The 15,963-nt window shown below is 43.6% G+C and overlaps 2 protein-coding genes across 2 annotated transcripts in view; both read right to left on the bottom strand.

Moving 5' to 3' along the window:
• Positions 1-15,963, bottom strand: part of hipk3b (homeodomain interacting protein kinase 3b) — a 307,389-nt gene that overhangs the window by 244,560 nt on the left and 46,866 nt on the right. The window contains exons 4-6 of the mRNA XM_079497589.1: positions 3,855-3,974; positions 2,983-3,069; positions 414-598 (exon numbers count right to left, since the gene is read on the bottom strand). Of these exons, the coding sequence (XP_079353715.1) occupies positions 414-598; positions 2,983-3,069; positions 3,855-3,974 (392 nt within the window). The remainder of the gene's footprint in view (positions 1-413; positions 599-2,982; positions 3,070-3,854; positions 3,975-15,963) is intronic.
• On the bottom strand, positions 13,141-14,229 carry LOC306920560 (formyl peptide receptor 2-like; the record flags this gene model as incomplete). Its single annotated transcript, XM_079497373.1, has 1 exon — positions 13,141-14,229. One exon carries the CDS (start codon positions 14,227-14,229, stop codon positions 13,141-13,143), a length of 1,089 nt encoding a protein of 362 aa, XP_079353499.1.

The raw sequence follows: 15,963 nt of genomic DNA, 5'->3' as shown, positions 1-15,963 counted from the left end.
ATGTATAAAAAAATATTTTGAAAATACAAAATAGAAGATCTACAAGCTCACAATGCGTCGCGGCGCATTGTGAGCTTGTAGATCGGCTATTTTCAAATGGCCGAAATCTACATAGAGCTGAAGTGGTTAATGTATGTGTCGTAATAATGTTCAACATCCATAACGTAACTAGTAACTAAAGTTTTCAAATTAATGTAGTGGAGTAAAAGTACAATATTTGCTATTTTTGAAAAATCGAAGAACGACTGACATAGAAACATAGCTTTTTCAGAAAACTGTCAGGATGTAGAAGACAGTTTTAAAATCTGATCTCAGGTCAAAATGGGTTAAAGTTACTTTCCAACACTGGTTATGAAAGGCTGAAAGCCATCATTAGCGACATGCCATGCCTGGAGGATGCCAGCTGGACTCACTGGTTGCTGTGGGGGAAGTCCAGCAGGTGCTGCATGGTCACAAAGGGATGTGTGAGAGCGTCGGCGGGGGCGATCCTCTTCTCTGCGTCGATCCATAACATCTTCCTCAGCAGGCCCACAAACTCCCTGCGGTCCGCCTTCTCTGCCAACGAGTCGCTACCTTCCAGATTCATCACCAAGTTCACCTGCATGGCGGGGGGGAGAGAATGATTGTTTTGTTTGTTTTTCAGGGCCGCTAAGCCCCTCCTATATATGCAGCTTTTGTCCTCACACGTCTCAATATTTGCCATCGACAATGAAAGGAGAATTTAGGTGAAATTTCCACCAAGTATGACGTAAATTACACATCTAAACATTAAACGCCATTGCCATTGAAGGGAACATTTACGTCATATGTAGACGAGCATATCGGCTAACCAATCACATGTAGGTGGGAGCGCTTGACCAATAAGGGACCACCATTCTTGATGATGATGTATGACTATGATGTATGATGTACGATAATGGTGATGATGATGATGATAAGAGCGCACCTCACTTCACACGGATGTGATTGTTTTCCTTCACAATCTCAAGATACAAACAGACATCATAACAAAACAAACATCACAGTCGTGTGAAGTGAGGGGCGCTCTTATCATCATACATCATCATACATCACATTCCGTGCTCAGCCAATAACATCATCACAGACAGTCATTCCGGCCAATCACTTTTTTGGCGTCCTCACTTTTCTGCCCTCGCTTTTATCTTCAATATGTACTTTGCTCAGCCAATCAAATCGATCGCTATGGGCTGATCAGCCAATCATCAGCCAATGTTTGTGTTCACACAGACCCACAAAGCTGGGCATAGGCGGCGATGACGCTAGGGGTGTGCTGAAATATCGATATTGCGATATATATCGATACGTCCTCCTGCAATAAAGAATCAATATCGATTATTAAAATATCGATATCGGGAAAAAAAATAAAAAATAAAATAAAATAAGGTTGTTCATAATGAAGTGATGAACAACATGTTTAGAAAATGATGACAGCTAAAATAAAGCAAATCCCACTCTCACATTCCACAGCAACCAGAAGTACTGAATTACTGGATGGTGATTTGTCCAAACAGCTTTGTGGGAATACAAAATGCAGAATGCATTTCCCCAGCATTGGACAAGTCCACTGACACCAGTGATAATGGTCAGTTGTTGGTGTTTGTGAGGTATTATGATGATACCAGTGATAATGGTCAGTTGGTAGTGTTTGTGAGGTATTATGATGATACCAGTGATAATGGCCAGTTGGTGGTGTTTGTGAGGTATTATGATGATACCAGTGATAATGGTCAGTTGGTGGTGTTTGTGAGGTATTATGATGATACCAGTGATAATGGCCAGTTGGTAGTGTTTGTGAGGTATTATGATGATACCAGTGATAATGGCCAGTTGGTAGTGTTTGTGAGGTATTATGATGATACCAGTGATAATGGCCAGTTGGTAGTGTTTGTGAGGTATTATGATGATACCAGTGATAATGGCCAGTAGGTAGTGTTTGTGAGGTATTATGATGATACCAGTGATAATGGTCAGTTGGTGGTGTTTGTGAGGTATTATGATGAGGGTATGAGTCAAAGGGGGAGTTTGAGTAAAAGAAAAAGTGTAAACTGAGAACCAGAGGATTTGTCAGAGGAGACTTCCATGAATTCCATTACAAACACGGAAGATTTGCACTGGGCAATGATTCTGATGAATGATGAACTCCTAGCCTTGGTCCTCACTGACGGCTTTAGAATTCCCCGAAAATAAACAAAACGACGTAACTACTCACGACACAAAGCCTGCTAGACCTTGGTAAAAGTATATTCTCAAAGCTGGGAAGTGTCTCAGTTCCCCAGCTTTTTGTCATGAAATGAAGTTATCCCAAGTGGATCGGCGCAGTCACAACCCGGAAATGCCGTAGCAGAAGAAGTTACTCTGTCCAGTACATTGCTTTATAAAAATGGCACAAAGTGCATTTTAGAGAGAAGCTGGGACACACTGGACCAGGGCTAGGTGAACTCCTAGCCATTTACTGCACGTTCCTTCACAAGAATTTCCCCTTTCTTTCAATGACACACAAAAAAAACCCACACAACAGTGTACGTACATTTCCGAGCACAGACCACCTGGGAATTTCCAGCTGTGGCTTCTATCAAAGAATGGAGAGTATAAATTAACCTCGACTATTTCAGGGGTGAGTCTAGTGTGTAAGGGAAGGGGAATTAGATAAGGTTTGTTTGTCTGTCCCCCCCCCCACCCCCTGTACTTACGAGCACACTGTGTTATACACGGTGTGCTCGTTTGTATTGATATTGTTGAAGGCACACTTCCTCTGACGAAGGTCTAATGCACTACAGCACATCCTCCGAACCACCTGATGTTGAGCTTCCTGTCTCGGAAACCTTCACGCACTTGCTTGTGTGCGCTCATGTTTCAAAGCAGCTTGAAGGCGCGTGTCCCTCCATGCGTTTTGTGAACAGACTGGTACGTACGTGCGCTATAGGCTTAAGGCGTGTGTTCTTTCATGCATTATGAACGTACGTGCGCTATGTCATCCAAACTGCTGAAGATGTACTTCCGTGCTTCCTTTGATTTCATCCCCGTCTCGGTCTCGTGCTCGTCTGTAGACTACGGAAGAGAGAGGAGGGAAAGAAAATAGCCATTAGCTTCGGATGCACAGACAGGCACACACGGATCCTCTAATGCAGTAGTTCTCAAACTTTTTCACGTCAAGGACCCCTAAATCGACATTTATTAGCCTGCGGACCCCCATTTGAAAATATATGCCAAGGACCCCCAGAGGAGAAGATTTTCATTATGGTTCTAGCAGTGATTTTTAACCATTTTCATTTCAAGCACCCCCTAGTTTGACCTGCATTGGGCTACGGACCCCCCATTTAACCCATTTTGGGCGGGAACCCCTTTTGGTGTTTTAAACATTATGTTATAATTTAGCTATTGAAAAATAGCAGATCTACAAGCTCATAGCGCTTGTAGGTCTGCTATTTTTGAAAAATCGTGAAAATATTTATTTCAGAAAACTGGAGGATTTAGAATATTTTTTTTAAATTTTGAGGTCAGGCCTAAATGGGTTAAAAGGCATTTCCATCTCTGGTACCCCAATTTATATCGTAAAATCAATGTTAATTTAACCCTGAGAGTGTGTATATATGCTTTATTGAGAGAGCTATCCTGATCGCTGCGTGTGCGTGCGTGAGCCGAGCACACAGAAAGTTTCCTGTAGTTCAAAGTAATTTGTCATCTGCTCTAGAGGTTTTTGTCCTCACCTTCAGCCTCCATGCAGCGTAGGGGGAGTCAGACTCTCTTACCTTCAGCCTCCATGCAGCGTAGGGGGAGTCAGACTCTCTTACCTTCAGCCTCCATGCAGCGTAGGGGGAGTCAGACTCTCTTACCTTCAGCCTCCATGCAGCGTAGGGGGAGTCAGACTCTCTGAGAAAGAACCTCGCCGTCTTCGTCCCCACATTCAACAAATGCTCCCCCGGTGAGCCCTGCGTCTGAGAGATGTAGCGAATCTGCACAGCAAAAAGATGAAGGGAACATGAAACACAAGGTTAAGAAGAAGGAACAACAGAGGGTATTAACGGAGGACTGTATTCATTTCCGTGGCTTAACTATACATGAACCCCAGCATCCCTATAGAGCGCCGCAGTCCTGCCCCCTACCAGGGCCCAGGAAATGATTCCCCGTTCATTTTCCTCATAGACATTTCAAAAAGTATTTATTTAAAGACCTTTTAAGCCTCGTACAAAGCCAATTCGAGTTGTGACAAATCATGACAACAAACACAATTTTTCGGGCCGAACAAATAATTAGAAAGAAGAAAACACCTTCTTTCTAATTATTTGTTTGGCCCGAAAAACACTTTGTTGTTTTTCTTCTTTGTAATTATTTGTTTGGTCCAAAATATTGTGTTTGTTGTCATGATTTGTCACGACTCGAGTTGGCTTCGTACGACGCTTAAAAGGTCTTTAAATAAATACTTTTTGAAATGTCTATGGGGAAAATGCATTGGGAATTATTTCCTGGGCCTGGCGTCGTCATGAAAGGGGGCGGGACTGCGACACTCTATTCTGAGCAGGTAATAAAAGAAGAACATTAAAGATGGAGTGCCGTGATGATGGGGGAGCGGTTAGGGGAGGGGATGATGTTATGATGTCACTAAAGTGGTGGTATTTTGCATTAGGCCTTTTGACTCAAAGGCTTTCAGCTTTCAGGAAGAAACCAAAAATACACAGGGAAGACTATGTGAATATTATAACCACACCTGGGGGTCGATTAGAGTAATGATAACTCCATAGACACATACAAAACAGAAAAAGTACAAAAATCACTCCATCTTTAAGCGAAAAGAGGCAAACCTTCAGCAAAAAGAAAATTATTATCGACAAAGTCACAATGCAGTGCACTACAATGTGAGGTTGCTTACAGATTTTCAGCAAAGAGATTTTAAGTAGAGGGTAAAAAAGGAGGGGACGAAGTATAGACCCCTGGGGGACCCTGGTCAAGGAAGGTTTAAGGGCTTAATTAGCTGAATATGGATTATGGAACCATTATTATCACAGTTTCACATCACATTATAATTGCATATTACTCAGTCTAGACTTTTAGCCCAGCCAGCAAGTTTGCATGCAACACTCCACATTACATCTATCATATCTCCAACAGTGACCCTTGTCCCCTGCTTTTAAATCGGTCCCAACAAGACATTTACGACAGCAGCTAGCATAATGAAAAAGGCATACAGTACAAGATGGCCTACAAGGGCCTTCCAAATCACATCATCCAGTTCATCATCTTACACTGTGTTGGTCAAAGTGCATGTATGCGTGTGCGTGTGTATATACATAGTGTACGCGGCGCGTGTGTATAGATGTACGCGTGAAGCATGAGCATGTGTTTAGTATAGGTTACCGTCTGGTTGGTTGCAGACGGTAACCTTGAACATGTGAAATTCCAGACAAGTGGTAAATCAGACCCCCGGCCCCTGCGCCGATGATCCCACGACATGCACATTGAGGAAGGGGCTTCAAGGTTCTCTCTCTGGGGTGTGAGCTTTGATGCAGTGGGGGGTGGAGTGATGAGAGCATCACTGGACGGTTTATGATGAGAGAAGCCATGGCAGGAAGGCCCGTCTGACGTCAATCACAGGGAGGTGTGAGCGAGAACATCCATTAGAGGGGGAGTGACACTCGGGGTGGGGGGGGACAGAGAACAGAGAAGGGAACGGGGGCGAGGCGTCGTCGGGGGGAGACGAGTGGGAAGCAGGACATACAGTCCAAATGTGGCACATTAGCAGCACGGTTGTTATAGAGCACCTGTCCTGCCAGCTCGCATGCACCACAAAAATAACAAAGCTGGGGGGGGGGGGGGGGGTCTCTCGCTCAAGCCCATCCTTTCCTGCACATCCTGCTTGTGTGTGTGTATGTATGTATGTATGTATGTATGTATGTATGTATGTATATATATATATGTATGTATGTATGCATGTGTATGGATGGCTTTGTTTCCTAATGTAAGGCCTGGTACCGTTTGCTTGTTTTGTTTTATGTTTTCATGTGGGGACTGCGGATGAGAATTTGTATTTTCTTTGCTATATCCGGTGTATTTACATTGCATTTATGTGATGTTCATTAATATGCATGTCTAAATAAACAAATAAAGTAAAAGTAAAGTAAAGCTCACACCCTATTAGAAACAAACACTTCTATAGTCAGTGGTGGAAAAAAAGTACTCGCATTAAAAATGTACTGGATGGGAACAGATTTAATTTGATTTGATTTTAAAGCGCCTTGGATAAAAGCGCTATATAAATGCACCATGTACCATTTACCATTTACTCGAGTAAAATATTGGCATCAAAATGTACTTAAAGTACTAAAAGTAAAACTACTCATTGCAGTGTCCCATTTCACAAGTTCAAAATGTGCACAAAATCTTTTGAAAATAGCCGATCTAGATCGGCTATTTTCAAATGACCGAAATGTATATGGGGTTGAAGTGGTTAATGTACGTTTTCTAATCAAAATTAAAATCTCCAAAATAACAAGTAAGTAAAGTTTTTAAATAAATTGTAGTGGATCACTAACTATTATTGCAAATAATAGTGCATGTTTTCCATCAGCTGAATGATGAATTGCATTTTTATAGCGCTTTTCCAGGTGCTCAAAGCGCTTTACAATGGTTCATTCATTCATACATTGGGAGCTGAAGCAGCGAACAGTCGACGCCAGCGTCCTCACTTCCCACATTCACACACCAATGGTGGCGAGCTCACACCGACCAACTCATTGGAGGCAATGTAGGCTTCAGTGTCTTGCCCAAGGACACTTCCGACATGTGGACAGGAGGAGCCGGGATTCGAACCGCCGACCCAGGGATCATTGGACGACCTGCTCTACCTCCTGAGCCACAGCCGCTGAAGCCCGAAAGACAAATGAAGTGTCCTTCTCGACACCAGACGACAAGAGCAGTCGACAGACAGACAGCGACCTGATCACATGTCCCTTTATGTCTGTCTGCGCAGCCCGAGGCTTTTGTGCTTCCACAAAGCCACAAACAAAATAAAGAGCTTATTGGTCGTGTTCTGAAAAAGGGAGAAACGAGGCCATATCAATTCCCACCAGAGGACAATGAGAAAAAAATGGAGAGACAAATGTCTCAGATAAGCGTCTGGAAATGAGGGATGCCAAAATATTCTGAGCGGAAATAATTCCGTTGCAGCGTCTGAGGTCTTCATGCAACTGTCATCGGTCTGAGCGAGCGACTGAGCACATAGACGTGCGTGTGTGTGTGTGTGTGTGTGTGTGTGTGCGCGTGCGTGCGTGTGAGAGAGAGAGAGAGAGAGAGGCAGAGAGCTAAGCTATGTAGGAGGTTTTGTGATGAGCCAATGCACCCACTATGACTGATTGCCTGCATTATGGGCCTCATCTCGACCCGTTCGCATGCATTCTCAATCTCAACCTGTCTGCAGAGTCACGACATCACCAACAATTTCTCTCCCCTTCAGCCTTTCTCTACTCTCTCTCTCTCTCTCCCTCTCTCTCTTTCTGCAAAATGATGGTGTTTACAAACAGAAAATAGTCTGCCAGCCTCTTTCAATTCGATAGGCTTTCACTTGAAGACTAAAAAGAGAAAAGGTGCATTTCCGACCCATAATGAATCTGAACTGCAATTTGGCCCTTGTCTAAAATACAATTGTGGACAATCAATTGTATTTTAGACAGGGGCCAAATTGCCAAATTAAATGTCCACTACAATCCTTCAACCACTGGGCACTGGCCTGTAATATTTGTTTTGATTCTAATTACTATGAAAATCTAAGTCACAAGTTTCCCCGGCCGCAATATCCCTTGGTGAGACTTTAAACAAAATTGCAGTGTTGTTATTGAACTGAGCTGACGGACTTCATCATGGGAGTAATTGTGAGTATTTATGCTTGATACATTAGCTGGGTAGACTAGTGCATCTTTGCACACACATATAGCCTACTACTATATACACACACTGCAGCCACAAGTGGAGTTTTTCCATATAAGTAAACTGGACACATCACGAAAACAGCAACAGAAAGAAAAAGTGTGTGCGTGCGTGCATGTGTGTGTACAGTATGTGTGAGTGCGTGTGTTTCCACACACTAGGAACATTCCTGTGACGGGAAAAAACCCTCATATTTCCAGGAAGGCGTGTCGCCGCGCCACTGCGTTCATTGATGCAAAGTACATAGTGTTGCAGAAAGCAGCTCCGCTGGGCCTGCAGTACCATTATAGAGCAGTGGTTCAAGTTCAAGTATATTGGTCATTTAAAATAAACACACCTTATACAATGTTCCCTAACCTTTTTGGCCATGCACCCCCTGACCTAGCTGACGCACCCCCCCCCCCCCCCACATGGAAATATAAATTGCATAAGATATATAGACATACATTATTACATTTCCTATTTATCCACATCTATGCAACATATTTTAACCCATTCAGGACGGGAACCCCTTTTGGTGTTTTCTTATACTTTAGCTGTTGAAAAAAATAGCAAATCTACAAGCTCATAGCGTGCCACTGAGGGCCGCTCTACGAGCTTGTAGATCTGCTATTTTTGAAAAATCGTGAAAATGTGGTGGAAATCTTTGAATATATATTCTTTCACAGTGAACATTTTTAACTCAAATCTTTGCTTCTGGGGTCTTTTTAGATGGCGGTCAGCAGCCAAATATAGGTAATTTTGGGGGTCCTTGACATGAAAAAGGTTGAGGACCACTGACATAGAAACATAGAGAGACATTCAGAAATTTTTTATGGCATATGCAGCATAGGCTATATTCTGCATATACTCGCCGTATATTGGCATAATATGTTAATATATTTCAAATAAACCCATAGCACCACCGTCCACCATTTAGCCTTTTCCTGTCGCGCTGCGCACCCCCTAGAAGGCGCCCGCGCACCACAAGGGGTGCACGCACCACAGTCTGGGAACCAACATTTATAGAGCATTTTCGGCCATTCATTTTTCCCATAGAGATTTAAAAAAGATGTCTATCAATTATTTTATCAAGCCACCAGGACCCTGGTGAGTCATGACTCAAAATTTTAACAACACTAAACAAAGGGTATTCATTAAATGTAGTATATCATAGAATGAATATATATTTTTTCCACAGAACCAAGCTGTGAGCTTCGACACTACACTTGCACCAACAGTTTTTGTTTTTTATGTACAAGAGACCTCTTGAAATATACCTGTATATCATTTAAAATCATTGACAGCTATGATATCTTACACACTAAACATTGCAACAAACTGTGCTACTTCATAGCAGCATCCATCCATTCACCCAGAGCTGTGCTGCCAACAGCCCACAATTATTCTTTCTTCTCTTCCAGGTTGCCTGCTTTGGCTGGTCTTGGCAATAATTCATCTGTTTATTATGATTATATTTAATCAGTGCACTGCACACACCTTTCTGCTTTCAACAACAGTGAACTTTACCAGCAGTATTTTAACCCATTTAGGCCCGAGGCCGATTCAAAATGAAATAAAAAAGGGCTTCTTCCTAACAGTTTTCTGAAAAACCTATGTTTCTATATATGTGTCAGTGGTGGAATAAGAAAAAACAGCGCACATCGTCCGATCTTGGTGCTGAGCCAAACTGTTAAACTAACAGATATCATGAACAAAAGGGAGGGCTCGCAACTCACTTTGCAATGCTCCAGGTTAGTTTATTAATTCACAATCACAGCAGGTCCTGCCTGCTGTGATTGTGAATAAATGTTCCAGGGACCTCCCCAGAAGCAAAGATTTGAGTTTGAAAACGTTCACTCTGAAAGAATATACATTCAAAGATTTGCGCCACATTTTCACTATTTTTCAATAGCTAAAGTATAACATAATGCTTAAAACACCAAAAGGGGTTCCCGTCCTGAACGGCTTAAGCTTTCTGCATCAGCCCCCTGCATCACCACAAAGAAACGCAGAGAGAGACAGTTATGCTTACCGCATGCTGGAAGACTTTGAAAATACTTTGAAAAGACTAAAGCCTGACACTCACATCTCATGTCTATCATACACTAGAAGACTTTTAACAGACTTGTAAAAAGATTAAAGTCGGACACATAATCTTAATATAACTCTGCAAGTAAAACCAAAAATAAATCACAGACGTGTGAAGTGAGGGGCGCAGGGAGGGCAGTACTCATCATCAGCCAGATGACGTCTCACGTGTCATTACCCTAAACAAACATTAAAGTCCATAGACTTAGGTAGCACAAATTACATACTCCAAGTGGACACGCCCCTCAAAAACAAAACAAAAATCACACCCCAGTTCGAAGTGAGCTCAATTCGAAGTGAGCGGTGCCTTTGATGAGTTGAGCTGCTGCACCCACTATCTATCAAGTACATGACATCATAGTCATTACTTGCGCAAGCAGAGCGCACAAGTACTGCAACCGGCTGGGTATGTACTGTATGTATGTCGGGGTATGTATGTCGGTGTCCTCTCTTGTTGATTTGGTTACATCACCATTCTTGGTGACGTAACTAAGGTACGTTTCAAGGTTGGTATAAAAGGTCAATAACGGGTCTGAATGATTTAGAACGGCAGGCACAAGTTGGCACCTCGACAGAGTGCATTTCTAGTTTATTTTGCCATCAACTTGAATGGGAATTGGGGGCGGATTTCTTTTTGACATAACATACACACAAAGTCTGTTGGAGTGGTTAGCACCTCTCAAAAATGAGTAAGTGTCAATTTTTACACTTCCATAGCTAAATGAACATTGGGGCATATACGACTGTTGCATTTCGGTGAGTATGTCTAGTCTGCTACACAAAACAAAAATGATATAAAAGGTATCTTCTGCATGTCCTGTTTGGTGCTGGAAAGAGCGCACACATTTGTTGTGGTTGACATTGAACTTCTTGAGATTGCGCCAAGAAAGAGTCTCTCTCTCTGTACAGTGCACGCACGCACGCACGCGCGCGCGATCCCCAGAGGGATCGCGGCCCCCAGGTTGGTTGAGAACCCCTGGACTAGACGGTGCAGGAGGAGTGTTATGGTGGGATGAGGTAAGGTAAGGAGGATGGGGGGGGGGGGGGGGGGAAGGAGGAGTCTGCAGTTATAAATACATTCTGCTGCATGGGATGGAACCAGATCCCATTGGTGTGTGTGTGTGTGTGTGTGTGTGTGTGTGTGTGTGGAGAGAGAGAGAAGACAGACTATGCACCCACTGCACACAAGATTAAGTGGAAACTGAGCTACATTTCCAAACCATCTGTCCACTGTACTGTACCAAGACATCAGACACACTCGTGCTCATACCCAGGCACCCAGCCAGGCACCCACCCAGCCACGCACATAGCTCCGTAAAGGAGTGGTTGCACCACTCAAAAACTCCCATATCTGCTGGGCGAAGTACAACAATGTGCAAACACGGCAGCAAATTTGCGAGCTGCTGTGATAGGAGAAGGATATCAAGTGGAACACAACCACCCTAAAAGACTAATCAATCAATCAATCAATCAATGTGTGTATTCCTGCACTAGTACTGTAGCTGCATCAATTGTACATACATTTTGTTTTGATTGTATTGTTCCACTTTTTGCTTTGGCAATGTAAAAGTATGTTTTCTCATGCCAATAAAGCCTTTTGTGAAACAGTCAGCACATTTGGGCAAGTGGCTATGGCCAAACTAGGGGGTCTATGGTCAAACTAGGGAGTTTTCATGATTCTGAATCCATTCCAAGCATTAGTTTTGCACGAAAAACTTGGGCTTAAAAAGGCCATAGCCGTCATCACAAATGTGATGAGGTCAGCCCATTTGGGCAGATTTGGGCAAGTGTCTATGGCCGTTTTTAGTTTTTTCGTGCAATGCTTGGAATGGATTCAGAATGATGAAAACCCCCTAGTTTGACACGTCACATGCTATTTAAAGCATAATGAAATTTAGAACATTTTGCCATATATTGGCTGTTGATGGTACCCCAACTTTCAGCAGCTGTCAAAACTTCCCCTAGGGTGGTTGAATATAAACCAATGTGGGATATGTTAGTAGACACCTTTACAAACACATTGGTGAAGAAAAGTCTTGGTAAGAAATGTATTCCCAGATTTGACATTATACTGATAATATTCTCTGACTAGAGATAGGGTGGAGCTGTTGCCCCCGCGACCCGACTACGGATAAGAGCTCTCTGGTGGAGCTGTTGCCCCCGCGACCCGACTACGGATAAGAGCTCTCTGGTGGAGCTGCTGCCCCCGAGACCCAACTACGGATAAGCGGTTGAAGATGGATGGATGGAGAGGATCTTTAGATTGTGGTATTGCTACTTTTACTAAAATAAAATACCATAGTACTTCTTCACCACTGTGTGTACAAAATAACCGTGTGTACAAATTAATGATAAAATCTGAAATCTGAATTAAGAATCAACTTTATTGACACCTCACTGGTTGACAGTGTAAAGAGTAACTTTATTGACACATCACTGGATGAAGTGTAAATAAGTTGGTGAAACATAATTAATTTGCATAAAGCTCCATATATGGTGTTGTTATTGATAAATGGAGGAGGAATGAAAGGAGGACAGCAGGAGAAACATAAGTCAAACATTAAAGATGCATTATGTCAAAGAGAAGCTCCAAAAATACTGTTTTTTTAATAAAATAAACAGTTACTTTTCATCATGGTTTAAATCTTTGAGAACATTTAGGATACCGAGAAGAAAATACATTAGTAGCTCTACATAAAATGGAGTACTTCACCCCTAAAATGACATATTTTCCTACTAATTCCTCACTCCATGGAGACTTGAATTCCTGGATATTAGTTTTGTTGTTAGTTTAAAGACAATAATTCTCAACTGCTGCTATTTGTCAAATCATTAGTTTATAGGAATGAGACAAAACACAACAACAAAAAACTATATCCATGAATTCAAGTGTCCATGGTGAGAGTTTGGTGCGGCCCGGTTATCGGTTAGGGGCTCGGGTCTTGGGTTCCAGGCGGTTCTCGGTTAGGGGCTCTGGTCTTGGGTTCCGGGCGGGTCTAGGTTAGGGGCTCGGGTCTTGGGTTCCGGGTGGTTCTAGGTTAGGGGCTCTGGTCTTGGGTTACGGGCGGGTCTAGGTTAGGGGCTCGGGTCTTGGGTTCCGGGTGGTTCTAGGTTAGGGGCTCTGGTCTTGGGTTACGGGCGGACCGGTGCTATACCCTCTATCCCAGACAGGGTGATCATTTGGGTGACGGCTGGGTCTGTGGGAGTGTTTTTGGTTTGAGGAGGCTCTTCAGCGAAGGCTTTCTCCAGAACCTTTAGGATGGACCTGCAGTGGAACACGTCCTTGAAACCCTGACTGAACACGTACAGCAGCGGGTTCACGCAGCTGTTGAGGAGAGCCACGGCGAGGGTTATGGGTCTCCCGAAGCGGATCACAAGATACAGTGTGGCACTGAACTCTATCAGACCCGTCAGATGACCCAGAAGAATCAGCCGTATGATGTGAAAGGGGTTCCAGCACAGGAAGAACGCGGCGATGACAGCTGCTATGATTTTGAAGGAGCGACCTGATTGGCTGGCCAACGAGCGGTTATTCCTGAGCTGGTAGATGATGACGGAATAGCAGGAGACGATGACGGAGAAAGGAACCACGAATCCCATGACGACGTTAGTGATGACGCCTGTGGTGGTGTATGCATAGTCGTCGAAGCACCGCTCCTTATCACCGTAGGGCTCTGTGTACCTAAAGATGAAGTAAGGGGAGCTCAGAGCCAAAGCCAGAACCCAGACTCCCAGACTGACCCAGGATGCATTTCTGGCGGTGCGGTGGGTCCGGGTCCACACTGGACATGCCACACACACACATCTGTCCACACTGATGACCACCAGAATGTAGATACTGGCATACATGTTCATGTAGAAAACCAGACCATCCATCTTGCACATGAACCAGCCAAAAGGCCAGTGGCCGTTGAGAGCGTTGTATGTGATCTTCAGTGGCAGGAAGGCTGTAACCAGGAAGTCGGCCACAGCGAGTTCGAGGTACCAAACGGTGCTGACGGTTCCCTTCATCCTGAAGCCCGTCGCCCAGATGACCACACCGTTCCCCAACACGCCGAGCACCAAGACCACGCTGTAGATGACCGCGGACATGATGTTGCTGTATGTTGGTGAATCGAAATATGCTTCACCACCCGCATAATCATAATCAAAGCATGAGTCATTGTAACAGTTGTAGTAGTATGTTTCATTGTGATGAACAGCAGGTGCCATATTCTCCATCGTCCTGAAACATAAAAATACCAAAACTATTAATATATGGTCATGGTTTGTTTTAACACGCCATGTATTATTATTATTGTTATGAATTTGGTACAAGGATGAATACGTACACACACACACACACACACACACACACACACACACACACACACACACACACACACACACACACACACACACACACACACACACACACACACACACACACACACACACACACACACACACACACACACACACACACACACAAAATGTTCTTAAAGTACGAAAACTAAAATTACTCATGCATAATGTCTAATACGTTTTGAAATGTATACAACATATTTTAAAAATAGCAGATCTACAAGCTCACAGCATGTCAGTTTGTGCCGCTCTGCTGTTTGTACATCTGCTGTTCAAATAGGTATCATTTTGGGGGTCTTTGGCACCAAAAGGTCTGAGAACTCTGGATTTAGTAATTCATTAATTAACTCTGGATTTAGTAATTAATTAATTAACTCAGGATTTAGTCATTAATTAATTAACTCTGGATTTAGCAATTAATTAATTAACTCAGGATTTAGTCATTAATTAATTAACTCTGGATTTAGTAATTACTTAATTAACTCAGGATTTAGTCATTAATTATGATTTAGAAAGCTTTTTGAAGAATCAGCCTTCAGGTCTTAATGGTTTAAACAGCTCTATATTCTTCTAGATATCAATCATTAGTTACCTGTTTCAATCATTACATGTCATAATAAAGACAATACAATAAAAGTATAGTTACCTACATAGTTTCAAAGTGTTGAAGAGACGTCAGCCAGAGATAGAGTCTTGGTAGAAGTGTGTCCAGTGACCAGTGAGGAGGCAACTTACATATATAAGTTGCAACTATACATGTACGCTGTGTGTGTGTGTGTGTGTGTGTGTGTGTGTGTGTGTGTGTGTGCGTGGAAACTTGTCGCACTTACTTGCAACTGCCATCAATTCCGTGGTCAGGACTTCCGTGTCACTTCCGTTAGGGTGCATCAAAAGTTTAACCTCCTGATCTGTTCCTTTGATAAAATGTGCCACTTTATGTTGTTAGAACAGGTGCAAAATATTTGTAAGTGGTGCAACCACTTCCTTAAGTGACTATGTGTGTGTGTGTGTGTGTGTCTGCCCCCCCCCCCCCCCCCCCAGTCACGCGAGAGACACTCGGAGTAGAATCGCTTCTTCGTCGCTCGGAAAGGAGCCAGCTTAGGCGGTTCGGGCATCTGGTCAGGATGCCTCTTGGGCGTCTCCCTAGGGAGGTTCTCGAGGCACGTCCCACTGGGAGGAGACCCAGGGGCAGACCAAAGCGCAGTTGGAGGAAACACATCGACTCACTGGCCTTGGACCGTCTCGGGATCCCCCAGGAGTTAGTCACTAACTAATGTTGCTCTGGAGAGTGAAGTCTGGAACAGTCTGGTGGAGCTGTTGCCCTCGCGACCCGACTACGGATAAGCGGTTGAAGATGGATGGATGGATAGATGGATGGAAGGTGGGGGAGGCGCGGTTGGTGGCAACCACCCTTTGGCTCCAGCCAGCTCCTCACCCTGTGGGCCCCAGGATGACATGTCATGCCAGCTGGCAATGGCAGAGTAGGGAGCTTTCCACATAGGTCAGCGGACGGTGCAGGGCTTCGTGCTCAGCAGTGGTGGAAAGTAACTTAACCCATTTAGGCTGACGTCGAAATTTTAAAAATGTCTTCTAAATCATGACAGTTTTCTG

This window comes from Electrona antarctica (genome assembly GCF_951216825.1).
Source record: "Electrona antarctica genome assembly, chromosome: 3".
In the NCBI taxonomy this organism is placed as follows: Eukaryota; Metazoa; Chordata; class Actinopteri; order Myctophiformes; family Myctophidae; genus Electrona; species Electrona antarctica.
This window is presented reverse-complemented; position numbering and strand designations above follow the sequence as displayed.